The sequence below is a fragment of the Triticum urartu genome, chromosome 3, assembly GCF_003073215.2.
Source record: "Triticum urartu cultivar G1812 chromosome 3, Tu2.1, whole genome shotgun sequence".
Classification (NCBI taxonomy): domain Eukaryota; kingdom Viridiplantae; phylum Streptophyta; class Magnoliopsida; order Poales; family Poaceae; genus Triticum; species Triticum urartu.
This window is the reverse complement of record NC_053024.1, coordinates 9,435,123-9,462,795: the sequence shown is the minus strand read 5'-3', so window position 1 is coordinate 9,462,795 and position 27,673 is coordinate 9,435,123. Positions and strand designations below refer to the sequence as shown.

The 27,673-nt window shown below is 44.1% G+C and overlaps 1 protein-coding gene across 1 annotated transcript; it reads left to right on the top strand.

The window, feature by feature from the left end:
* The first annotated feature begins 20,795 nt into the window (after positions 1-20,795).
* On the top strand, positions 20,796-26,138 carry LOC125542366. Its single transcript, XM_048705383.1, has 9 exons — positions 20,796-21,118; positions 22,137-22,333; positions 22,952-23,124; positions 23,690-23,974; positions 24,236-24,294; positions 24,400-24,436; positions 24,525-24,596; positions 24,961-25,264; positions 25,443-26,138. The coding sequence occupies exons 1-9, from the start codon at positions 20,998-21,000 to the stop codon at positions 25,812-25,814; spliced, it is 1,620 nt and encodes a 539-aa protein (XP_048561340.1). The 5' UTR covers positions 20,796-20,997; the 3' UTR covers positions 25,815-26,138.
* The last annotated feature ends 1,535 nt before the right edge of the window (positions 26,139-27,673 follow it).

The window sequence follows — 27,673 nt, the reverse complement described above, 5'->3', positions numbered from 1 at the left end:
AAAGACAACATACATCTCATCAAAATATTGAACGAATACCAAATTCACATGACTACTTATAGCAAGACTTCTCCCATGTCCTCAGGAACAAGCCTAACTACTCATAAAGCATATTCATGTTCAAAATCAGAGGGGTGTTAATATGCATAATGGATCTGAACATATGATCTTCCACCAAGTAAACCAACTAGCATCAACTACAAGGAGTAATCAACACTACTAGCAACCCACAGGTACCAATCTGAGGTTTGGATACAAAGATTGGATACAAGAGATGAACTAGGGTTTGAGATGAGATGGTGCTTGTGAAGATGTTGATGGAGATTTACCCCCCCCCCCCGATGAGAGGATCATTGGTGATGACGATGGTGATGATTTCCCCCTCCCGGAGGGAAGTTTCCCCGGCAGAACAGCTCCGCCGGAGCCGTAGATTGGTTCCGCCAAGGTTCCGCCTCGTGGCGGCAGAGTTTCGTCCCGTGAGCTTGCTTATGATTTTTTCCTCGAGAAAGATTCCATGTAGCCAAAGATGGGCATCGAAGGGCCACTAGGGGGGCCACGAGGCAGGGGCGCGCCCCCACCCTCGTGGACGGTGGGTGGCCCCCCTCCGGTACTTCTTTCGCCCAATATTTTTTATATATTCTGAAAATAATTCCCGTGGAGTTTCAAGACTTTTGGAGATGTACAGAATAGGTCTCTAATATTTGCTCCTTTTCCAGCCCAGAATTCCAGCTGCCGGCATTCCCCCTCTTGATGTAAACCTTGTAAAATAAGAGAGAATAGGTATAAGTATTGTGACATAATGTGTAATAACAGCTCATAATGCAATAAATATCGATATAAAAGCATGATGCAAAATGGACGTATCATGGACACTAGCAATAGAACCCCATTTGTTTTCCTTTTCGTCTTCCCATTCAAACTTCCACAGGTTCCTTTGTAAGAGGGAGTCATCAAACCGAGGGCTCATGTGGAAAGTTTCCAATGTTTTTTTATGAAATTATGAAGAAAAGTTGGCATTTTATTTTTTATATATTGTTAGCGTCTAGTATGTTTATCCTGTAGAAAACATATCGGATTACACGACAAATGTGACGAAGACGACATCATAAGGCCATGTATCTATTGGGTAACTTCCAAAAGCGGTATTTGAAGTGCAATTATGCTATCATCAAGAAATTACAGAGCGGCGCGACATTTGATACAAGCACACAATAAATCATGCATCCTTATTCCTCTTCGATTTAATGAAAAATCATAGAAGTTTTAGAAGATTGGGTCCCGAGACATTTTTTGCCATATTGGTTGTTTGTTTCTTATGATTGAATAGTACAACGTTTCTTTAAGGTATTTTTCACAAAAAGGACAAGATATATTATAAATATTCATCAAAAGTACAAAACATCTCAAACATAATCAAAATTACATGAAGGTCCATGAAAAAAAACTACCTCGGTGAGAGATCTGGAGGAAACTTTTTGACACCGCCATTGCAACCTTCGAAGCAAAAGCCATGGAGAGCCAAAGACTTAACGGAGACACTACATTAATAAACACGTGCGGAAACAAAAGCCCCTGGGCCCCCTCCCTCTATTATAGCCAAATCAACCTGTGAAGTTAAGGCACCCCAATAACGCATATTATATGGGGCCCCTTCCTTACATGTAGCGGCTAGGTCACGGGTCGAGGGGAAACAATTCATTACACAAATGCGTGAAGCTTTATTGGCCATTTCATATTAACTATCATAACAATCAAGAGAGAGATAAGTGATGAACTGCCCTCCTAGGGAGAGTTTGGGCGGGATTTTTCGTGTGGACACTAGCAATAAAACCCATTTGATTTCCCTTTGGTCTTCCAATTCAAACTTCCACAGGTTCCATTGTAACAGGTAGTCATCATACCGAGGGAATTTTTATTAAATTATGAATGAAAATGTGGCCTTTTATTTTCCTATAATGTTAGCCTCTAGTATGTTAAACCTATAGAAAACATACGAGCTTAAACCACAAATATAACAACGACACTTAAGGCCATGTAATTGATGGGTAAATTCGAAAAGGGATATTTGAAGTGCAATTATGCTATCATAAAAAAATTATAGAGTGGCGCAACATTTGATACAAGCACGCAATAAATCGGGTGTCGTTACAACTCTTTGATTTAAAGAAAATTCATATGAGTTTAGAAGATTGGATACTTAACCATTTTTCGCCATATAGTTTATTTGACTCGTATGCTTGAATAACATAGTGTTTCTTTTAAGGTGTTTTTTTTGCAAAAAGGACCAGGTCTATTATAAAGATTCGGCGGAAGTACTAGCACCTCAAACATAATAAAAATTACATCGAGGTTCATGGACTACCGAATGACCACCGCTGCCGAACCGCTCTGGCCGCTCCCATAGCGGAGTCGGTCTAACCTTGTCGATGACAGTGAGGAAGCCTTTGTACACGGGCCATTGAGGACCGATGCACCAAAGCCATAGTCATTGTTGTTGCATAATTGAATAAACATGAAGAACCTGAGACCAAAACTAACCATTGCGTATACAAGGCGAGAAACCCTAACCTCACCGCCTGAGGAGCTAACAGGAATCACAGATCAAATTACTTACCTAGCCCAATCTGCCTGCGCCTAGATTGCAATGCTCCACCTTATATGCCAAACACACCTGGACGGAGGGAGTATTATTGTAAGTGCATCTAGTGCCACCCCTACTTGGTTTTGGAGTATTGACGACAAACCTAGTTGAGGGACTAATGTGTTTGTGAGAATTGTAGGATAACACAGGTAGAAGTCCCTCATTGATTCGGTTTTACTACCAGAGATGACCCCTAAAAATATATGAAGACATTGAAGTCAAAGGTGGTATGTGAAGATATTCACATTAAAGACTATGACAAGAGAAGACATCGCATGAAGCCTATGGAGCTCGAAGACTTAGATCTTTCGTAGTTCTTCTTATTCATTGTTGAGTCATAGGAACCACCGTACTGTTAAGTGGGGTCCAAGAGAACCAGTAAGAATGACTGAAGTGATTCTTAACCAAAACCTATGTCTTCGAGTGAAGACTATGAGAGCGAATCTTGTCCAGAGTTGGACAAGTCAGCTTTGCTTGTAGCCCAAGTAAAGTTGCCGTGTGTGTTTGAAATCTGACCGTTGGAACACGTGTCAGTTCCTTAGTGACCCAGGGTCATTTTGGACAAATCAGGTCGGGTTACCTAGTGGCTATAAATAGCCCACCCCCTACAACCATAAATGGTTGGCGGCTCAGAGTTAGAGTACGGCTTTTGTCGTTTGAGAGCAACCCACCTCGAAGCCTTTGAGAGAGAATTCCTTGCGAGGATAAAGCCCTAACCACCCAGAGCCAAAGAGTGTTAGGCATCACTTAAGTCTTCTTGTCTGTGTGATCTGAAGACTTATTACACTTGAGGACTGTGAATCCTCCAGCCGATTAGGCGTCACGTTCTGAGCATCCAAGAGTCATTGTGGATCGCCGGTGAACAAAGTCTGTGAAGGTTTGGGAGTCTACCTTGAAGACTTACCAGAGTGATTGGGCGAGGTCTGTGTGACCTTAGCTCAAGGGGAATACGATGAGGACTGGGTGTCCTGAGCTGCGTGTTCAGGACTGGGTGTCCGGGACTGTGTGTCCTCAGGTTTAAATACCTAGCCGCCCTAACCAGACGTACAGTTGTCACAGCAACTGGAACTGGTCCAACAAATCATTGTCTTCAACGAGTCACTGGTTTCATCCTTCCCTTCCCTTTACTTACCGTTGGTCCTTGTGAAGTCATCATATGATTGCACTATCTTTTGTCTTCATTGAGTGACTGCTTGTTCTGATTGGCTTCCTAATATTTTCCTACCTGATCCTTACTACCTAGTTGCTATTAGTCATTGTGCTTTCACTTCATTGAATACTTGACTATGGTTTGCCTAGTGTAGTCTACCTTCCGCTGCATGGTAATAGGTTTATTTCTATCGTTTGTCTTCAAAACTTCCACGTTTTAAAGACTTTCATAAAAATCGCCTATTCACCCCCCTCTAGTCGATATAACGCACTTTCAATTATTTTTTGTTTTGTTTTACAAGTGTATTTTCTGGGGTTAAAACTTTTGATCTATTCATAATCTCTCAAGAAGAAGCGCCTCCATCTGCTCGAGTGCCCCCAGTGCAAGAACTAAAACCCTACCTATCTACTAGGTGGAGTCGAGGCACTAGTATTTCACTCCCCGCCACCATTCACTACAATGCTAGCGGAGGGAGGCGAATCTTCCAGCTCGCCGATGAAATAAGGGGGAGGGAGGCTTTCCCTTCGTTGTCTTGCTAAGGGGAAAGCAATCACAATATAATCACATTTTACATAACCTCAAGCGGTTTGAAAGCAATAGTTTGTTACTTCCCATGGCGCAATAAAAAACAAATATATGCAGGGTTCAAAATGTCATGATGGCCCAGTTATGCGTTTTCCTATTACTTCTTTTTAAAAACGTGGTGAACCAAACAGTTTCTCAATAAACTTTAACACCACATTACATCCAACCAAAACAATAAGTCTGGTATACGTTTGCCAGTTTATGATAGTTACATAACATGAAGAGTTACCATGGTTCGCAAGGGGGGAAAGTGATAGTACATGCGTTCTCCTCCTTGCCGAACCTTGTCCGAAATTAAACGAAATGGGCTGGTTTTTGAACTCATGGAGAGCTACAATGATAGAAGGACACAACACTTTTCTAAAATGTACTACTCCCTCCGTTCCATAACATAAGAATAAGAATGGGATGTCGTTTCAGTTATGTGTTTTTACATTTCTACATTTCAAAATTCAAGAGTATGTTTGTATCACGTCCACCAATTACCAGGAAATGGACAGAAATTTGCGCTAAAGGAGAGCCACGGTGACAAGACGACACGGAACTTTTTTAAAAGGCCAGTCGCCGAGATACGCCAACGTGCGGATCCCTCGGATGCAAACCACGAGCACCAATCAACGGCGTTAACCGGCTCCAAGCGTACCGTCCTTTCACACACGAATTTTGTGGCCTTTCCCTTTCGCTTTTACGTACATCAGTCGATTCCTGTTTGCCAAATAAGAAAAGCCGGCTCCAACGGGCATATATTCTCCGTAGGCGACGGGATCCTTTTCTTTTAGTTGCATCATGTACTTTTCTTTCAGGCAAATATTAATTCTATGTACTCTTTTTTCCTTTGCGATGTTTATTGTATACTGTACCGCTTGTCGTGGCATGCAAGCTGGTGGATCCACGTGCGGTGAGCGTAGGATGCAACGTGCAAGCATCATCGCGATTCGCGTACGTGTTCAGGAGAGGGGGCGAAAAGCATGACGGATTATTTTCTTTTATGAAATGTGGCGATTTGGAGGGCTCCCTCTCTCTCTCTCTCGGGGATGGATGGAGACGGCTCTGGCTTTCGGTAAAGTAAAAGCGAGACAGGAACATGGACGGGGCGGTAAAAAGAAAGAGGTGCGGTGAACCGAACCGGCCGTCAGGGCATCTTGGTTGGTGTCTGGTTGGTTGGTTACTCGTCGACGCTTTGTTATTACGTACGTTAGTACCCAAAAGCTAGAGCACTCCGAGTGTGGAGCAGCACGCGGTTCGTCGGTCCAAATGCTCATCCCGCCAAAGTCCCGTGGTAAATATTTCTCTAATCTAGCGTCGTTTAAAGGGCTGTACTCCTAGTAGATCTTTGGCCGGAAATTTGCGTGGACCTCCTTTGGGGCTTGGAGAGGCCGTGCAATGCATGCATGTCACTCGCTCTTCTCTTTTCTTTTCTTCGAGTCCGACCATATACTGTAGGAGTAGATGCTAGGCAGCAGCAGTGGCGTAGGTGTAGTAGATCTGAGCCGGGTCCCGCCCGTCCCCTCCGGATCTTGACCGGTCAAAGAGGACATGGGGCCCGCCACTGGCGCGCATAGTGCGTTGCATGTCGGCCTCGGGAATCGCGCGCGCCTCGGGTGCGGCGGACAGGTTGGCGAGGGCGACGTGACCCTGCCCGCCTCTGCTCCCCGCTCAGGGCAGCCCCTCGTAACTCGGGGAGCCTCGATGCATGTGTACGTGTGCGTATGGTCATCTCAGCGGTCTCGCGCGTGCGTCGAATCGAATCTTTCCCTCCACCCCACCCACAGGAAATTGCAAATGGTGTGCACGTTTATAACAAAAAACGTTTCTAACCAATTTTCTATAATGTGATTTTTCTGAATTTTACTGTAAAAACACACATGTATAATAGGCATGTGCAAATTTCCATAACTTTTTATTCCCACACGTGGCGTGCCGCACGATGTAAAGACAAATATGTAATTTTAAATGCGCTGCTTTTTGTCTGCTTTGGGACCGGGCCTTTTTTACAGTTTACAAATTCATCTTCTCAAAACAAATTTCATGTCGTGAAAAAATACAAGTTCTCGTACTGTATAATTTACACTACGTTAGTTTTACAGATGAGCTTACCCGAAAAAAAAGTTTTATAGATGAGCAAAGTTTGACCCAAATATATGAAGGTCCCAATAAATCATGCGATATCAACTATCATCGAAAGCAGGTTTTAAAAAAAAAGAAGAAGAAAGCAGGTTTAAAAAAAATATCATCGGACGTCTTGATTTTCTTTGTTGCAAAGCCTAGTATTATGGCAGCCTACGCACCGTCCGTCCGGAAGAAATCTGCTTTCGCGATACTACTCCAGTAGACAGATCCTCCTCCTCGGTAGCCCGTAGCAGCTGTGACAGGCGGTGCCCCACCGCGCACCCCACAGCGTTCAAAGCATTGCCATCGCCCCATCACGTCTGTGGGTCAGGGGCGCGCACAGAGACTGAGACGCGAGATGATTCCCTCGACGAAATAAATTTACTCCTGCTCCAGTCCAGCCTTGCACCGCGTACCGGCACTGTAGACACGACCACGCACAGTGCCGCTGCTGCATCTTTGATGCTCGGTGAGAATTTACAGCGCTGCCCTTCCAATGATTCTACCAGCACTGCCACTCGATTTTTTTTGAAACTATGATGTTTTTTATAACCAGTTCGGAATATGACCCCGTCGGCCTGGCCCAAGAGCTACTTTTCGGTCCGAAGAAGGGCTGTTGTTGTGGGCTGGCGATCGAAGAGATTGTCTTCGGCCTACCAGCGGCCGAAAAGGTCTTCGGCCGTCCCGCGACCAAAGAGGTCGGGATAAGGCCGAACGGGCCTTCTCCTTCTCTCGATTCCCAGTTCTTTCTGTGTCGTTGCTCTACGTTTCTCTCGCCACCCCGCGCCGATCTCCTCCTTTTCCATCCATTTTTGCATCCAAACCGCAGAAAGAGTAGATCGTAGCCATCCCCGTCGGCCTACGGTCATGTTTTCCCTATGGGATAGTTTTTTTGCGTACAAATGAGGAGGAGCCACCGTGGGGTGGAGGTCGTTCAGCTCGGGAGGAGGTGGTGGTGAGGAGGAGGTGCGGCTTGGGGGGTAGCCGGAGTCCAACCTCCGGGAGCCGAGAGGGCGGCAGTGGTGTTGTCTGGTGGTGCAAATACTCCGCGAGGTGGCCAGTGCCGCTGAGTTGAAGAAAGGAGAAAGAAGCAGGGACACACGCGTCGAAGATATAATCATGTTTTCACAAATTTTCTCTAAGTCTTACAGTTTAGTTAGTGTAGATAAGTCATATAGCATACTTCGAGTGTTAATTTGTTCGTGGTGGCATTTTAGCGGTTAGTTAGTGTAGCGGATAATAATTTTGTTCGTCGTGATTAATGAGAAGATGAAAATGTCTCACAGGTGAAAATGTCTGAATCAGTCAATTTGACTGTTTACTATGGCTCTGGTAATATTCAATATAATAAGTTGGGGGTTGATCTTCGCGAGTATAAAAATGGTGTCATGACACTTTCAAACCCGGACAGACTGGACATTAGACAGTTGAAGTACTGGTTGACTACTAGTTTTCGGCTGGATCCTGAAGTATGTTCGGTCAGTATTCATGCATTGTGGACCAAATCATGTAAACATGTCAAATGGGAGTTGATACTGGTAGATAGGAGCCAGCAATGGTTAACCCTGTTAAGGCGTTGCAAAGATCGAAGAATACACCCATATGCCCTAGTGCAACCTGTGGCGAAGGAGGAAAATACCGTACAACTTCACGAGGGGTATGCACCCGGACAAGGCAGTCAAGTGGCTAACGAGATTTATTTATCTGTGTCACAGCTAGTGGATGTGGATGCTAGCCAATCCAAGAAAGAGTCAAATTACGTGCAACACAATGTGTGTGGTCATGATGCTGGGCAGAGTAGTCAGTCGATAATATTAGCTGGTTCTGGATTTGCTGATGGGGATGAGGAAGGGAAGGAAATGCAGAGGGTGACGGAGGAAGAGGACGATGATGGATTGGCGGAGAGTCTGGATTCTAAAAATTCCGAGGATGAAGAGGAGGTACCGATTTCTTCTGCATGGGATCAGGACATATCAACCAGCCTTACGGTCAATGATGGCCATGAGACTCCATGGCAGTATAATCTGAACCAAATTCAGATAGGGGCTATGTATGGTACAAAGGAAAAATTGAAGTATGCAGTGAGAAAGTGGGCTATGTCTACGCAGAGGGTTTTTCGGACACACATATCAAGTCCAACAACCTATACCGTGAAATGTGTAGAAACAAGTTGTCCTGGGAAGGTGCACGGGCACGTGCCGAAGTATAACATCCACTGGGTTGTCACCGATATCGTCCCACATAATTGTGTGAGGAAAAACCTTCTGGTGAATCATCCAAACCTCACTTCACCGCCATCACCAAAGCAGGAGACACAAACAGTGACAGACGAGGTTATCTGTGGTCGTGGTTATCGTGAGCCTCGCCCACCGCCTCAGCGTTTATCACCTTCCGGTCCTCGTCCGAGTAAGACCCAGATTCGTCGTCGTCCCCAGCAGTGATATGGTTATCTATGTATGACACATATGTCCATCCATGTTAGTTTCATACTTTTCTCATGTGTGAGTCATTATCTATTTATGAGACATGCTACATGTATGTGTTATTATTGTATTTGCTTCTATCTGATCAGGAGACATATATCTACCTATGTATGCGAGAGACATATTACTATTAATTTACATTGGTATTCTAGTTACATTTCCAAAAAAACTGCAACAGATAATTAAGATACAAGTATATCTGAATTAAACAGTATGGCTGAACTTAAAAAAATACAGCTTACAAACTACATGAAGGCATCATCGTCATCCTTCGTCGATGCAACACTCTTGCCCTTCGACGATGCGTTACTCTTGGCCTTCGACGATGCGGTACTCTGACCTTGGTGCTCGGCATGAAGATATCGTCTTCATCTTCTCTGTCGGTAGTCCATAAATAAGTATGCTCTGTTACAGTCTTTAGGAAAGTTTCACTCTTATGTTGTTACTTCCTCCACCTTCCATGCAACCCAGGAAGTTCTTTCCATATCTTCTCATAGGTCCTTGCAGGCCACCCACACCTAGTCAATGCGTGACCCAACTCATTCAGTACGGTGTCACTCGAGGCGTTTGTCCCATGGAACTATCCTATTGTCTATTTTGAAATCACCGACTAATCTCAGAAGACATCGGCTCATTCTAGGGTGAAAACTACGATCAAAAGGATAACCGGACATCTTGACGAGACTACATTGGACTGCTTACCCACCTAGTGTGGAGGGTTTTTTATAGGTTGAGAAGAGAAGATAGAGGGAAAGGGTTGGCGGAAACATATGGAGGAAAAGGGTTGGCGGGAAAGGTTTGAATTGGCGGAAACATATGGAGGAAAAGGGTTGCGGGAAAGTATATATTTTCAATGTCTAAGACGAGAAATGGTTGTATATGATTCATAAGTCAAATAAAAAAAACACTTCATCCTAAAATAGGCCGAAGAGAGATGCCATGCAAATTCGGCCTGACGTATACGCGAAGAGCTGGGCCCTAGAAGACTATTTGGCCTAAAAATGATTGGCCTAAAGAAAACCGAAAAGAGCTTTTCAGCCCAGCTTCACCTCTCTTCGGCCAACAGGAGACCGAATAGCACTCTTCGGCCTACGTTCGACCCAAAAACTGGTCTTCAGCCTTATAGAGGCCGACGGGGTCATAGTTATGAAAATCATGCATTAGGTCATATAGTTTTTGAATTGGTTATAAAAAACATTGTAGTTTCATCCTTGTATACTTGCATAATTGTTTTTAATTTTTTCTAAAACCTGAAAGTTTGAATTTTCAATTTTTCAAAAAATAAAGTGCTTCACGGAGCTTGGTCACCAAAACGCCATTCTCCCCCGAGGTTGAGCATAACTATTACTGTTAAAAAAGGCTTGGGACATAGTACTTCCAAACAAAAATTAGTGGTGGCACTATAATATAAGGTCTTCTCGACGTGGAAGCGAGGTGGTACACTAGTTTGTCGTGTGAGGCAGGGACGGGTCGGTCGACGTTGCTGTCGGAATGACGAGCGAGAACCTTTGACATCGTGTGCATTCGTCGTCCGTCGGAGCGTGCCGTGCCCGTAATGCTGCTGCTTTATCTACCCCTACTTGCAAGAGGTGTTAGACCGCGGGATTCAGTGATTTGATTGATCATAATACATTACACGGACGTCACTCTCTCGCTGTCTAATCTATCTACCTGGCTAGGTAAAACATATCCTGTCCGCCGAAATGGAGCTTATCAGCTCCGGCTACGTCGTCATCCGGAGACTCTAGGGATTTTAGCGTTTGTTTAGCGCAGATGATAGCTCAGGCAAGCAATTCCTTCTCCGATACACCTGTGACTGGTAGCCTGTAGTATAGAGGAAACTCGGGCCGGAGATTTGTGGCAACGCACATGCACCAGGGCAGGCACGTATTCATCCAGCAAATAAGTTGAGGGAAGAGCAACCCAGCGGTCAATTCCTCCCCCCTGAAAAAAAAGGCGGTCAATTCCTATTCGGCGATTCCAGCGCTTCCAGCGCTCGTTTAAGCTTTACTACCGAACGCTTGCACACTGGGCTGGCCCATGTGGCATTCTTTTCGCACCTGTTCTGGCAACCCTTTAGAAGGTTCCGCCGTTTTTCCCGTGGTTTATTTCAGAACTGGTTTAATCTATGTTTTTTTCGTTTTCGTTTTCCTTTGTCTTGCTTATCTTTTCTTAATTCATGAACATTCATCTAATTCTTCATTTTTTGAAAAATATATGAACTTCTATCAAACCCTAGGTTTCTTTCAAGTCCGTAAAAAAATAATTCAAATCCATAAACGTTTACCAAATACCTGAACTTTTCTCAACTCCGCAAACGTTTCAAATCCCTAAACTTTTCTTTCAAATGTGTGATATTTTTTTTTCAAATTCGTGATTTTTTTTACAACCCACGAACATTTTTTTCTAAAGTTAACGGCTAGCAGTTCAACTTGCTTTTTTTTTATTTCCCTTAGCATTCAACGGCCGACGAGCCAATTAGTTAGCGAACAAAGGAGAAGACCGACTGAGCGAGCTAGTTGAACTCTTGGGCCGGCCCACACATGCAGGTCGCAAGAGTGCTGGCTAGGACAAGCCAATTAGTTAGCGAACAAAGCTGAATAAGGTTATCGCTCCTAGCCGCCGAGTCTAATGCGCTGACTAGGAGCGATACCCTTATTCACCGCATAGGCATTTTCTATTTGGTGATTCAGGCGCCCGTTACCCCCGCCCTGGGCTGACCAAGCTAGCTAATTTTTTCTGTGTTTAATCCAAAAAAAAGCTCTCTGAGTGAATCGAACTCGCGGCCCCCAGAGTCAATGCACGCTGTAGTAACCACGCAACCAAATAACCTGACATGTTAGTTGCATCTTTTCATCTTTCCTCTTTCTTATTTTTTGATGAAATTTATTCAATTTCGTAAAAACAAAAATCTTCAAATTGATGAACTTTATTTCCGAATCGATGAATTTTTTTCCAGCCAGGTACACTTTTTTCAAATTAGAGAATTTGTTTTTCGAAATTGAAGATTTTTTTATAATCCATGATCTTTTCAAAATAATTGACGAACCTTTTCATGTTCAATTTTTTTCAAATATAGTGATTTTTTCAATTCTATTAACGTTTTTGCAAAGTCCATAACTTTTTTGAATTGAAGTTTTTTTCTCATTTTTAGTGAATTATTTTTTTTCTTCAACGCAATCTAGTACATGGGCCGGCCCACCATGGTGGGCGTGTGGGCGCCAGGGAGCTTCATTGGCGCCTGAAGCGGCGAATAGGAGCTCCCCACCACATAGGATGCTCCTATTCTGCGCGTTCGGCGCCACGGGAGCTAACCGGAGCCGCCTCGAACTCGCGCTGCTGCAACACAAAAATTGTGTAGCTAACCACTACCACCTGTTGAACACTTGTGATTGATAGCAACGTGAATTGTTTAAGAACCATCGTATCCATGCTATTTATTAGAATTTTGAACTATTTTAAAACAGTTTGGAAAACTTGATTTCTTAATGAAAAAGAGTTTCACAAATTTAGAAAAAAATTAATCGATTTTGAACAAAAATACCACAATTTTTGTAAAAGTTAATCTAATTTGAAAAAATCATGGTTTTGAAAAAAATCTTCGAGTTTGAAAAGGTTCGTAGATTTTAAAAATCAATAAATTTGACAAATCTCCATCAATTTTGAAAACCATTCAATAAATTTGAAAAAAAACATCGATTTTCATAAAATTTCTTCGCAGTTCAAAAATTCATGGCTTTTAAAAAAGGCCACAAATTTTTAAAAAGTTCATCCAATTTAAAAATAAGTTCATCAAATTTTAAAAAGTTCCTCAAAATAAAAAAAATCATTAATTTTGACAAAAAAATCATTGCTTTGAAGAAAAAGTTCACGAATTTAAAACAAATAATCATCAAAACAGTAAAAAAAGGGAAAAAAAGGAAAGAAGAAAGAAGAAAAGATAGAAGAAGAGGTTAGTTAGATCGGGCAAGGTGGCATGGTGGTTACTGTTGGAAATATTAGCACTTTTCCGATTAGACTTATCCACGAATAAACAGTAAGCATGGCATAAAAGGTATGCATCTCATAGCGATACCTAAGCATACTATCACGTACAGAACATAGAATCGAACCATCTATAAGCAGCATATATACGGCTATTATAAGTACGAGTAAACGAGGGATGAACATATCATACCCTCCGGTTGGCCAGGCCAACGCGGCGGCGGCGGCAGCAGCCTCGGCGTCGTCCGTGGCCTTCTTCTTGGAGGCGGCGTCGTCGGCCATGGTGTCGATGCAGGGGAAGTAGTGGAAGCAGAGGCGAACAGAGTTGGGGACGGATCGGGAGCAGTCGCGTCGAGACGCTCCCCAAGAACCTTATTGCCGTTCTCCCGGGCAGGATCTCGAACGACAGGGTTCCGGAGGAACCTGCTCTCCCGACCAACCGTGCACGCGGTCGTCGGGATGGGATCGCCGGAAGCAGCACAGAGAGAGGAACAGTGGCTGACGGCTAGGGTTGTACGAGAGAATAAGCTTCGGCTCGGCTCATTTCCGCAACCCGCAGCACGCGCACGCGTGTCATGTCGTGACGAGGCGGGCGGCAGAGGAGGAGGAACACGCGTGTACCACTCCTCTTCCCAAGCTCCCAATGGCAAATGGTAGGGCATCCCTTATAAAAGGGTCTCAATTCTTCTCAACTAACCATCTCATACATGGACCTCAAGATTAACCAGGGATTAGTATCTTATATAGGTCTAAGCCCATCCATAATCCAATAGTTACTGCCGCGTAGCTTCATCCTTAATGCTGGCAGTCGCTGGTTTTGTTTACCGTGGGTGTGCATATTTTGTGTTTCAAAAAAAGAAAAACATGGGGAGGTGGGCGGAGTGTTCTCACCTGTTTGCAATGTACTCTCTTCATTTCAAAATAGATGATCCAACTTTATACTAAAATTAATATACAGTTGAGTTATCTATTTTGAAACGGAGGAAGTATATACTAACGGGCGCCTAAAGCGCTAAATAGGAAAGTCCCACCGCATGGGTGGACAGTGGTTGACCAAACAGGCACTCCTCTACGCTCGCTAAGTGAATTGGGCCGTCCCAGCACACATCCCTCTTCCAGTTTTTGACAGGTTATTTCGTTTCCCTTTCGTTTTTTTGGGTTTTTCTTTCTTTACACGTGTTCGTTTCTTTTCTATTTTTCTTACCTTTTTTCTCAATTTTTCCCATTTTCTCTTTTGTACACCCGTGATTATTATTTTCTATTTTTTTCAAAATTTTGAACCTTTTTTTTCATCAAATCCATTTTTTACCGAATTCATAAAATGTTCATCCATTTCAAAATTTGTTCATCAAATATTAAAAAAATGTTCCTGACAATTAGAAAATGTTCACCATTGTTTTGTAATAATGTTCATGAATTTTAAGAAATGTTCGTCCAATTCGAAGCAAAAAATGTTCATTGAATTCAAAACTGGTCCATCATTTTTTTACTTCTTGGAAATATACAATTTTTTAATCGGCACACAATTCATGAAATTAAAGAATATATTTTTAAAAATTAGTGAACAGTATTTCAAAATTCATGAACATTCTCTAAAATCTATGAACTTTCTTAACTTTGTGAATAAATGTTAAATTTTAGGATTTTTTAAATATGTTTTTTTAATCATGAATATTTTGGGAAAATTTGAATTTTCTGTAAATAGGAAAAAAACAAAAAGGAAGAAGAAGAAAACGACGTCCTACCCCTGCATGCTTCCCAACGCGTTAGTCGTGGGATGGAACTCTCATCTCTAGTTTGAAAAATTAGACTAGATCGGCGGTTGAAGTAGAAAAACCCGGAACCAACAATCCTAACGGTTATTTTAGCATGGCGGGCCGCTCGAGAAAATGAACTGGAGAAACCATTTGACATTTTACTTTTTTGAAAAACCGGTGAACCTGACGGTTCACATAAAATCGGACTGTTCAATGTTGATTCCAGAAAAGCCCCTCGATCGAGTCATTTTGTGCGAACAAGCTGAGAGTAGTAAATGAAAAAAAATACTCTTTTGGTTGGGTTTCGATCGATTGGGAGCTTTCTCTCTCATTTTTCTTCACACATTGAAACTCATCATGCGTGCGCCGCCCCTCTGGCACCACCCTTGCCTAGCGCTGTGGCTCAATGACCCCGCCTCTCTCTCGCCTCTTCGGCTCTACTTGGCAGCAGGGACACCATGCCACCAGTCCTCACCGCTCCGGCTTTGCGCGGCAGCTGCAACACCAGGCCATCTCTGTTGACGGCTGGGAAGTGAGGACGCTACCGCATGCCATCAGTCTGGTTCGTCAATGTCCAACTCTGATCTCCCTCCACTGCAGGACACCCGACGGTCACCTCCGGAGTCCGGACCCTCCTCCGCTCCCGAGACTGCTCCAGACCGGCTCGTTAGGACGACCCAACGACCGAATCTAGTATGATACTCTCCATTCTCTCCAATCTGCATCCTTTTATTGTGGGCCTAGCATGAAGCATGTGATTTTTGTGAAGTTTTGTACTCGAGTGTGTTGCTTTTGCTTGCTGTACCGATGAGTTATGTTGATGGCATGATGCCACTTGATGTTCCTGATTAGTAGACTATGAATAATATTGCCGGCATGTTGCTGCTTAGCACTACATTGTAGTTGTTGCTTTGCTGATGAGTGGTTACTTACTATGTGAATCAGTGAATGTGATTACTAATACAGTGGTACTTACTATGTGTTGCTAGTATGCTACTAATTGATGTTGCTTGCTGCTTCTTACTAAGTTACTATGTAAATCAATAATGTTGCTTACTTGATGTTGCTTGCATTGTTAGTTACTGCTATAGTATACTATGTTTCAGTTAGATATTATCATGTATATGAATTAGATATTAACATGTAGTTGTTGGTTACACTGTTATGTGATCACACATTTTTAATCTATTGATTATTGTATTTATTGATAAAATACATAATAGGTTATTACTTAAAAAAGTTGACAATCAAACCGATGAACCAATGTTCCGACCAACAAAATTCCTGAACCGGCGGTCCAGCTCCAACTCTTATTTGGCTCATTAAGCGACAATTAGAGTGCATTACTTTAACTAGCGCGCACGCCATCCGCATAAGTGGTATCTAAATGGGCTGTCCCATGTAGTGTCTTTTCCATCGTTTTTTTATTTTGTTTTCTTATTTTCTTATTCTCTTTTTCGGTTTTTGCTTTTGTTTTATTTGTATTTTTTCATTTTTATCAAATTCGTGAAATTTCCAAATTTCCTGAATGTTTTTCAAATTTATTTATTTTCAATTTTTCGTGGAGTTTACATTTTAAATCCATGAATTTCTTTAAAATTTGTGAAGTTTTTCAAAATTACAAACTTTTCCAAATCTTGAACCTTTTCAAGTTCAAGAACTTATCTCAAATATGTGAACTTTGTTCCCAAATTAGTTGAACTTTTCAATTTTTTTTTGATTTTTTAAGCAAACTTCATAAACTGTTTTTTAACTATTACTTATTATTTTGTTATATTTTTCTGAAATATTCAGTGGTTAATCTGACCATGGTCAACAGTGAACGGTAACAGGTTCAGTAGCTATCCAATTTATAAAACAATGAGATGAGCCAGCCAATGTACTCATGGGGGGGCGCCAATTTGGAGCTTTCCAGCCCAGTGGGGCGAGATATCTCGAGCGCTAGATGGGGGGGCTGTGCTGATTACTTTGGGCAATTTCTGCGCTAGTTTTCTTAGATTTTTATTCACATTTCGGCTCTCTATGTTTATTTAATGGGTTTTACCCAGATTTATTCGGTTTTATACAATATATTCTTCTTTTAATTTCTTTTCATGGTTTCCTCTTTCTTTTGTTAAACATGTGTCTACTTTATTTTAATACACAAGGTGCATTTATATAATTGTGGAACTTATTTTTAATAAGTTAAATTTTTTTCAAATATATTGATTTTTGCAAATACATATTTGAATTATTTTTTCCGAATACATGTCAAACCTTTTTTAAATGCACATAGACAAGTATTTTAAAGCAACTAAACATGTTTCTAAACAACGTGAACATTTTTTTACATTCTATAAACAAATATCAACATTTTTTTAAACATGTGAATAGTTTAGAATGGTCTACACGGACAGTCTTGAAAAATCATAAGCATGGGGCTGTATGGGCATGCTCATCATGTTGACGGGAAACCTATCGACCCGCCGTAGAGTTCACCCGTTTGGTGCCCACATTCACGGTGCCGCATCGGTGCTATTAAAGCCAAATGTCGAGGGCTAAACCATGTTTGGGAAGGTAGTAGAAAAGAAAAGAAAAGGAAATCTCTACCACCAATCAAGAACCGGGATCACTATGAAGATGCATAGAAGGTCATCTCTGATTATTACCAACTTCAAGTTGCAGCGGAAAAATGTTGGTGAAGATCTTTCTTGAAGTCCCTCGAGCCGTCCCACGAACAGTTCCCTTCTAGCAGGACCTGGTGCCATGATTGCTTATATAATTTGCCAGGCTCCCAGCAACATCGTTTTCATGGTTAAAATCTCATTAACAGATTTGTATGAAAATGTTTTATTTTTTCACAGGTGAACCACCGTATTTCGAGATCATGTTGTGGGTGGATCCCTAAAAAAGTTCAAGACCGAGGTGGACGAGAGAGGAGAGTCGGCCGGAGTTTTTTTTTCCCGCTTTTGTCTTCGTGGACGCAACAGTCGGGTCGTGCAGGGATGCATGGTTGCTTCGACCGGCGGCAATCACATCCCCGAACGATGGATCTCCCAAACCCAAAGCGGACGGCACAATCCCAGAAAAGAAGGCGGTAAATCAAAACCACGTTTTACGGGGGCCGGCTCCCAACTCCTTTCCTAAAGCTTTCCGCCAATTTGCCTACCACAGCAAAACACCTTCTCTTCGTCACCACGCACCTTTGTTGACTCCCCCCATTCACAAAAGGAGAAAGGAAGAGATATTTCATATCGATATCTTCTTTTGGTAACGTTGATTTGATGAGACCAAAAAAGTTGGTTCCGCAATGCTAACGAAATTTTTAGATGGACGGACAGACGCATGAAGGTGGGGCCCAAGCGACAGCGACACACGTTCTATGTTAGTTAACGCTACCGAAGCACCACCATGTGCCCTGAAATACCGAACCTGCCCCTCCCGCGGACAGGTGCTCCGCTCCTAATTCCCGTGCGAACAACAGGGGGCAGGATCGTAATTACAACCACTGACCGCAGGCGGAGCACGCAACAGTGGTTGATCCCGGCAGGCCCCACCGCCACTCCACCCTTTCACATCGTGTCTTCTCCGCGCACGTGCTATGCCACCCTTGCCACCCCGACGGGGCCCCACATCCCGTTTGCCATACGCCGGGACCCAGGTGTCCACGTGTGCCAGCGCGGCACCGTGTGGCACGCGGCTGGACACGTCACCGCTAGGGCCACACGGGATATCCTGCACGGCCCGTGCTGCCGCCATGTGATTCTGCCCGGTGTGCGGCGTGTGCCGTGTGTCTGCGAGTGGGGCGGGAGCAGGGGCATAAAAGACTGGCGTAGGCGGGCGGGAGTGAGTGGGAGGAGGAGTAGCTCGCGGCGGTGGTCGGCGTCGCGGCCGCGACGGAGGGGGGCTCGCTCGCCGCCTCACTTTGGGGATCGACGGCGCCACGCCAGGTGCGTGCGTACATACGTAGGGTATTATCTCTTCAAAAGAGTCCGAACTTGGGTAAATAATGTGTCCATTATTATTATTGTTCCAAAACACCTAGCTTAGGACCCCTATCTCGAGATATGTCGGATTTAGCACTAACAGTGACCCCACCTCTCCTTCGCTGACCTGGCTTTGTGCGGCAGCAACATCACCAGGCGACCAGCCCTCGCCGCTCCGGCTCCGCTCAGTAGCAACAGTACCAAGCTGGGGGATGTGTTCTTGTATGTGTGTTTCTGTGCTGATTTTTTGGGGCATTTTCTGTGCTAGTTTTCTTGGATTTTTATTTATTTTTCCGGATCTCTATGTTTATTTTACAGATTTTGTCCGGTTTTCTACACTATTATTTTTTGCTTTCTTTTTCATGTTTTCCTTTTCCTTTATTTAAACATGTGTGTACTTTTTAAAACAATGCAATGTGCGTTCATAGAATGGTGGAACTTATTTTTAGTACACGTCGGACATGTTTTCATATAAATGATGTTCATTTGAAAATGCATATTGGAAACATTTATTTGAATACATGTTTTTTTTCAAATGCACATTGACAAGTTTTTTAAAGCAGCGAAAGATGCTTTTAACAACATGAACATTTCTTCATTCTATAATTCTTTTCCCAGAAAACAGGTATTTTTCTTTTATTTTGTTGTCATGGTTATTTTCTTGCTTGTGTACTTTATGCAATTCTTTGTGAAATAAAATAGAAATGTGTTAATATTGCGTTGACATAAACATGGGGCCGCGCGAGCGCGCTCATCACGTCGATGGAAAGCCCATTGGACCGCTGGAGAGGTCACCGGTTTGGTTCTCACATTCATGGCGCCGCCTGAGTGGCCAAGCCCCGGCTATTAAAGCCAGATGTCGAGGGCCAAACCATATTGAAAAACGTAGTAGAAAAAAAAATCCGACATACGAATCAAAACATGGTCACTATGAAGATGCATACAAGGTTATATCTGATCATTATCAACTTCGAGTTGCAGCGAAGAAAGAGTTGATGAATATCTTTATTGAAGTCCCTCGAACAGGTCCCCCAAATAAAGATCACCTAGCAGGACGTGTAGGACCTAGTGCCATGTCCGTTAAAGAAATCGCCATGCTCCCAACAACATGAATTGTCATAGAAAACGTCAGATTTGTCATGGTTAAAAATGAAACGATACATTTGTATGAAAATCCTTTTTTCAAAAGATGAACCACCCTATTTCAAAATCATCTTTTGGGTGGATCCTACAAAAAGAAAAAATCAATGCCAGAGCCTCTCTTTTCTTTTGCTCTTCTCTTTGTGGCTCTGCACGAATGCATGGTTGCTTCGACCGGCAGCAATGAGATCCTTGATGGATCTCCCAAAGCGGACGGCACAATCCCAGATAAGAAGGCGGTAAATCAAACCCACGTTTTACGGGGCGCCGGCTCCCAACCCCTTTCGTAAAGCTTTCCGCCAAATTGCCCGCCAAAAGCAAAACAGCTTCCCCTCCGCGTCACCACGCAGCTTTATTGACTCCCTCCCTCCATTTCCACTCACCAAAGGAGAAATCAATATCCGATACTGATCTCTCTCCCTCTCTCTCTTCTTCTTTTGCTAATGTTTTTTTTCCTTTTGCTAATGTTGATTGATGGAGACCAGAAAAAGCTAGCGCCCCTATCTATATACTCTACTAACGAAATATCTGGACGGACGGGCAGGGGCATGCGGGTGGGGCCCGCGGGACAGCGAGACGCGTTCCACGTTTGCTCTCCTCCTCCTGCTCAAAGTACCTAAACTACCCCTCCCGTCGACAGCGCTCCGCTGCCAATTCCCGTGCGCGCAACAGTGGGGGCAGGATCGTAATTACAGGCACTGAGCGCAGGCGGAGCACATAGTAGCAGTGGTAGATCCCGGCCGGCCCCACCGCCAATCCACCCTTTCGCGCCCTTTCTCCACCGCGCACCCGTGCCACCCCGCAACGGGGCCCGCATCTCGCTCGTCGTACGCGGGGGCCCACGCGTCCACGTGTGCCGCCCGCGGCACCGCGTGGCACGCGGCGGGGCGCGTCGCCCCCGCTAGGGCCACCCGGGGGATCGTACACGGCCGGGCTGCCGCCATGCCATGTGATTCTGCTGTGCGGCGCGTGACGTGTGTCTGCGAGTGGGACGGGAGCAGGAGCAATAAACACTGGCGTGGGCGCGGGCGGGCGAGTGGGAGTAGGAGTCGGAGTAGCGCCGTGTCGTGTCGTGTGTGGTGTCTTCCACTCACTCCCGCCCCCGCCGGACCCCTGCCTGCCGCCCTCGCCGCGCGGGAACGCAGATGCGGCGGCCCTGACCCCTGAGCGAGGGCCGATCGGGATGAAGTGGGGAGGAGGAGGAGTCGCCTTCGCGTTGCTCGCGGCGGTGGTCGGCGTCGCGGCCGCCGCGGAGGGGGACTCGCTCGCCGGCCTCGCCGCGGGCATGGACGGCGCCGCGCCAGGTGCGTGCGTACATACTTCGCTCGCCGCGTGCTTGCTCGTTTGCCGACGTCGCCGCTGGCGGTGGCGGTGGCGATCTGCGCCCCCGGTTGATCCGTCGATAGGTCGCGCGAGCGAGGGGGGATCGGTTTCGATCCATTCCCGAAGCGACGCGAGCTCCGATCTCGGTGCCTGCCATGCCGTGCCACGCTCTTATTTTTTTGTCGTTTATTAGGGCGATTAATCAGAACCGTCGGTCCGTCCTGCCTGTCGAAATCGCGCTCTGTTTTTGTTTCCTAGCTCAGGCCTCGTCGGCGTCTCCAGGTGGTGATCCCGCCGCGATCGACTCGACTCGCGCTTCCAGTCTAGGTTCAGAGTCAGAGAATCGAGCGAGTGTTTATTATCTTATTTACCGCTAATTTAATTTCGGCGCTCGACTATTTATGGCGGTGCCGCTGCGAGAATGTATTTACTGCTATTTTATTCACTGCCGGTGGTGTCGGTAGATCCTCTCTGACACTCGATCGCGTTTTCTTAATCCCATTTGGTACGCCTCACTGCCTCAGGCTCAGGAGGGGTGCTAATTTTAGCAACCCGTATTTTATTCCTGCTACGGTAGCTACCTCGGCTCGGTTGCTAGAATCAGTCAAGCTGTTTGCTGGTGGCGTATATTTTTAGTAGTATATTCATGTCGGTGCTGTCATCGATCTTGCCGACGAGGTTGACGACTTCCACTCCAAGCAACTCCTGGCTCCTAGGAAGTACAACTGCCCCCTTTATTTCTTCCACCAAAGGCCTCCTGATTTTCAGTGCTTCATGTGACAAGAATTGACATCGCCGTAATTTATGCGTATTGACTAGGAATGCGCGCTTTGATGCCTTTCTTACCATAGAAGCAAGCACCCTTTTTGATTTGCTACTAGCCTTGCACTAGAAGCAAGTGGAACTTTGTTTGTAGTATCAGTTTACTAATATATCAGCCATGCTGGTGCTGGTGCTAAAAGGTCTGTATTTTTTTGTGCAAATCTTCTGGTACTTTAGAGGTGAAGGAATTGGGGCCATGGGCGAAGGGGCTGCTGAACGGGATGCCGGATGGGGCAGCAGGGCCGGCGGCCATGGGGCCCGTCGCCAAGTACCCGCTGGTACTGGCCGAGGACAGGACGCGGCGGCCGGACGTTCTCCGCCATCTCAGGATGTATGGAGGTGGTTGGAACATCACCAACAAGCACTACTGGGCGGTATGTGTCATTGTTTAGACTTTATTAATAATTAACCCTTTCATGAGCGTATTGCTTTAATTTGTTAGAGATGTCATTATACCAAAGTAGTATTTATGTGGGTTGTTGGGATCAGGGTAGTTGGATTAGTACAGTCCGTGTACGCACTAGAGATTCAGCCCATCAATACTGATCCTACTTTGAGGAATATAAGGCATGTCATCCCCTTTTAGTTGGCTGACGGTACTTAGTTTACATTTGATGCCCAAAGTGTCCCCAAATGTACCAGGAGTGTACACAGCTACAGGAAAGTTGCAGGATTTAAGACAGTAGGTTATTGCTTTCTTGGAACCATGTTGAATAATCAACAACTTTCTTGGACAAACTAAGTGCAAAGTTGACTTCGAAGTTATGGAGAAGAAAAAGGACAGTGGCTTAAAAATGGAATTGGGTGGTACAGAGTCAAGGCAAATAGCATATGCCTAGTTTTATATAGTTAGCAATGATTGACGAAACCTGTTAGCATGTCAAATCTGACCGTCATCTTTCAAGTTGCCTAGTTACTTTTACGGACTGCTGGTTTCCCCCTTTCCCATTCTGCATTGCACTGCTATGTTAACTGAATCAAGTATGTTTCAGTCTGTATCATTCACAGGAGTTGCTGGATTTCTCCTTGCTGCCCTGTGGTTTATTTCATTTGGGATTGCTGCAGCTTCATTCTGCTTTTGTAAATCAAGAGTGGGCAAAGCAAAGGTTTCTCATGCAGATGTAGCACGACCTGTGTTGCTTGTGGTTGCTGTGCTTGCTTTATTGTAAGACACTTAATCTCTTTACCGTTCATTTGTACTGTTGTTTATTTGTTCTAGTTTGGAATATATTTTTATGTACAAGTCTAGATGAGTTGCTTGTGCAACTGCCCATGGGTAGCCTTATCCATACATCCAACTTTTACATTAGATTAGCACTTCTCTGTACTCTATGGAAGGCATGAATAGTAGTTAGAACTTAGAAGTATGGGTTCAGGGTTCAGTACTGTATTACTTGATGTATGATGTTTTTAGATGAAACAATTTCAATATTATATGTGCAAACACAAATTTTCATTTCTTAATTTCACAGTACAACTATGGTGATACATTTCTACATTAAGTTATGTTCCCAAATGGGCTGATTTATAACGGTAAAAAATTTGTTCATATCAGAACAGTACATGTTTTTTTCTTAATGTCTATTAAATCTGATTTTGAATCCAAGTAGCTTTTGATATTCAAGTATTATTCAATATGGTCAAGGATTTGAGGATGGTATGACCATGCATTTGCCCAAATTTAGTCTGTCAACCGCTTCTAATATCTTCCATGATCCTCTTGATGCCAGAACTGGATGCATTGTCCTTCTCTATGGGCAGAATGAATTCCGTGAAGAAGCTACCGATACTTTGGATTATGTTGTCAACCAATCTGATTTCACTATCCAGACACTGAGGAATGTTACAGATTACTTGTCATTTGCGATGACGATCAATGTGGCAGCACTGTATCTTCCATCAGATGTGCAGGCTCAGATTAACAATTTGAAGGTGGACCTAAATAAAGCAGCTGATACCATATCTTTGAAGACAACAGAAAGCTACAAAAGGATCAGAAAAGTTCTCCATAATGTGTACGTTTCGAAGCTGTCCTTGCTTACTTGTCGTTTTTACCTCCAGAATTTCACTGAGAAATAGTGTGGATGTGACTATGCTTGCCAGTGGGCTTAAATCTAACTAGAAAATGACACCACTATGTTGGTGAAATACACAATCACATGACAAATTGACTAATGGCATTTCCTTTTTCTTGAAGTTCATTTCTAGTGATTTTTGTTGAATGAACTTCTAGTGATATGCTTCCAGATATAAATGAAATTCCTTTTTTACTACAGGTCTGTTGCATTGATTTGCATAGCTGTGTTAATGCCTGTTCTTGCATTCCTTGGATATGGTAAACAATTGACTCTCAATCTACATACTACATACCCCCCTCCCTCTTTTCACTATGGCTGTGTTACCACTCACTTCTGAACTCGCTTGTTCCTCCCTTATGCAGTTCTGGAGCTATACGGACCAAGATATACAGTTTACACGTAAGCTTTCTGACCTATTTACCGATATTATGTATTGAATTGGGTATGCTTTGCAGTAATTTTGACACCTTTCTATTTGAACTTACAGATTTGCTACCATATGCTGGAACATAGTGGCAGCTCTCTTCATTCTTATCGGGATTCTTTTGATAGTTAGCAGGTATTGTTTACCTTACATACTACGTATCTTTCAAGTTCTGTGATGAATTATGTTAGGAGTGGTAAGACTTCGGTTCATGCTAGGCTGCTAACCACCACCCCCTTCTTGTTGAATCTCAATTTTTTTGGGATATCCAACAATGAAAGCAAATCTAAACATCTATATAGGACTCAAGTATGTGCAAGAAACTTCTTTGTCCATTAATACATCCTCTGTTATTGACATTAGTAATTAGCATCAATTGCTTTCCCTGCTGAACTAGCAAGCAGTTCTGTTGTTCCAAAGAGGATGCAGCCCATTTGTCTAGTGTTAATATATTATAATGCCTTTTTATTTTGAAATCATAATTTTGTTGTTGTTGCAGTGCTTCAAAGGATACATGCCAGGCAATGGACGAATGGGCAGACCATCCTCGAGCAGAAACTGCTCTCAGCAACATCCTTCCATGTGTGGACGCGAGTACAACCAACCGAACCTTGTACCAGAGTAAACAAGTCGTGGTGCAGCTCGTGAAGTTGGTCAACAGGGCTATATCCGCTCTTTCGAACCGAAAAGAGCGCCATCTGCATCCTGGGCAGCTCATGCCTTACCTGTGTTCTCCCTACGATGAAAACCTGAATGATCGGCAGTGCTTGTCTAAGGAGGTGACATTTGACAATGCAACGACAGTAAGTGTTATTATTCTTCTACTTCTTATTTAAGATCCTGTTTTGCATCAACTGATTTGATTCCACGCACAATCTTCTATTATTGTTGTTGATCTGGTTCACTCCCATTTTTATTTGGCTGCACTACTGAAATGGAGTATTCCGAATAGGCAACTGAACAATCTCTACTGCCTTTCAGGCATGGCAGGACTACACGTGCAACGCTCCCGACGCGGACGCGTGCTCCGGCCCAAGCACCGTGACACCGGAGATCTACAGCCAGCTTGTCACAGCGGCGAACGTGAGCTACGCGCTGCACCACTACGCGCCGCCCATGCTCAACTTCCAGGACTGCAAGTTTGTGCGCGACACATTCAGCTCCATCGCCTCGCAGTACTGCCCGCCCCTGGAGCACGACCTCAGCCTCGTCTCCGCGGGGCTGGCGCTCCTCGCCTCGGGCCTCGTCCTCGGCCTTCTCCTGATGCTCTTTGCGGACCGCCCCCGAAAAAGGGAGGAGGTGTCCGAGCAGACGTCGGGGTTCAGAGTCGCACCCGTAGACTGCTCCCCGTGACAGACAGACAGGGGATGCATGAGTACATTTTTTTTACTTCTGTTGTCATCGTAAAATTAGTAAAGCTTCGTGGTTACTGAAACCAGTATAGTATAAGTTTGAGGACTAGTTAGGGGAGGGAAGAAGGCCTGAGCACTACCGGGGTGACAAAGGGGGAAGAAACCCCATTTTGCAGCGAAGAGTTTGGTGCATTGTGTGCTTCCTTCCATGGGTATGATGTTGTAGTATATGATATGCTTCAGGAATTATAGTTGGCAAAATTGATGGTCAGATCAGCTGGGGGTCAAAGCCCCATTTATGCCATGAAAATTTACCTTGTGTCGACCTGGAGTTCTATTTAGCTCTTGTACATTGTGACTCTACAACCGATCTGAAGCAAAGTCCATGAAGCTGCATGCGGGCAAGGATGAAGTTGAGAGCAGCAACTAAATTTTGTTCAGCTCTGGTCATGACTAGATCATCTCCATGTGGTTGGAAAATCTCATCCTCTCGTGCCTGTCAGGCCACCGGTAAAAACCGGTGCAGTTGCGGTGATATGACTGGGTTTTCCCCCCTGTCAACGTTGATGTGTGCCTCGGTGGTGCTTATTTTCTCTGGACCGCGAACTGTGAAAAACTAACTGTAAATTTCTGCTGGAGAAAAAAATATCCTCTTCGGCGTGGCATCTGAGCTGCCCGGCCAAATATTTAGCGTTGACCGCAATATTGGTATCCGTTTGGCTAGGCTCCAATTTTTTGGCTTGCCAAGGTCCATTTGACTCTCGATAGCCACTTCGGGGACAGAAAACGCCTTGACAGGTCCGAACTAAGCTACTGTCGGTGTTCTTGAGAAAAATTCAGAGTTCATGGGAATAATACTGCGGAGGTGATAAGCTCTACATTCCCTAAAAAAAAAGTTGATAAGCTCTACATACTATTGCAGCTGCTAATCAGGGTTGAACTGCAGAGATCATCAGAGTATATTATGTAGCTGAATAACCTGCTAATCAGAGCTGAACAGCAGAGATCATCCTGTATGTCTGAATAACCTGGTATATCAGACACACAGGATCATTTTCGCGTGTAAATAAAGAGACAATCCTACCCAAGCACCATCCCCATCCCTACCCAAGCATGCATCTATATGGTACTCCCTCGTAAACAATTATAAAAGCGTTTAGATTATTAAAGTAATGATCTAAACGCTCTTATATTTCTTTACAGAGGGAGTAGATCACATATTCACGAAGCTATAAAATCATTGAGGTCGAGAAAGGAAAACAGCGCTTCAATTTCTGACCTTTTTGGTAGCAATACATTTATTACATTCAATCGGGTAGCAATACATTAATTATACACCAACAGGGTAAACAAACAAACATGCTACATTTCAAATGACTGTAATCACACCGAATTCACTCTTCCAAACAAACGTGCTACATAATTCAACACGGAGCAGCCATCTGTGGAGTAGTCTAGCATCGATACTAGAGACATTGTAATCTGGCAGCTCTAACAGCACGCAAACAGGCTGCCAGGCATCAAACAGCACTAGCGTATCAAAGCTCTGCACAAAGGAGGAGCCCTCCGAGTAAGGAAGCTAAGGAAATAGACGGCACATGGGTTATGATACAGACACAGGACTGTTTCCATGTATGAACACCACAGAGATAATGATTTCTCAGATTATTCAGCTGGTTGTATTTCTTGAGGTCGAGAGGTAGATAACCCAGCACCAGCATCTTCATGAGGGCTCCGGCGTTCCAAGGGTCATGTTTTTTCGCTCCCAGGTATCTTTTTTTTTTACCTGAACCGACAGGAGCTCTGTCATTGTATTATAGAAGAGGGAATAAACTGTACATTTTAGAGATTACAGAAGAG

Excerpts from the sequence above, each read along its gene's own strand:
- LOC125542366 (XM_048705383.1), top strand. The coding sequence starts at position 20,998 with ATGAAGTGGGGAGGAGGAGGAGTCGCCTTCGCGTTGCTCGCGGCGGTG. Across the intron at positions 22,334-22,951 it reads CCAACAAGCACTACTGGGCG|TCTGTATCATTCACAGGAGT; the intron begins GTATGTGTCATT and ends AGTATGTTTCAG. Across the intron at positions 23,975-24,235 it reads AGAAAAGTTCTCCATAATGT|GTCTGTTGCATTGATTTGCA; the intron begins GTACGTTTCGAA and ends TTTTTACTACAG.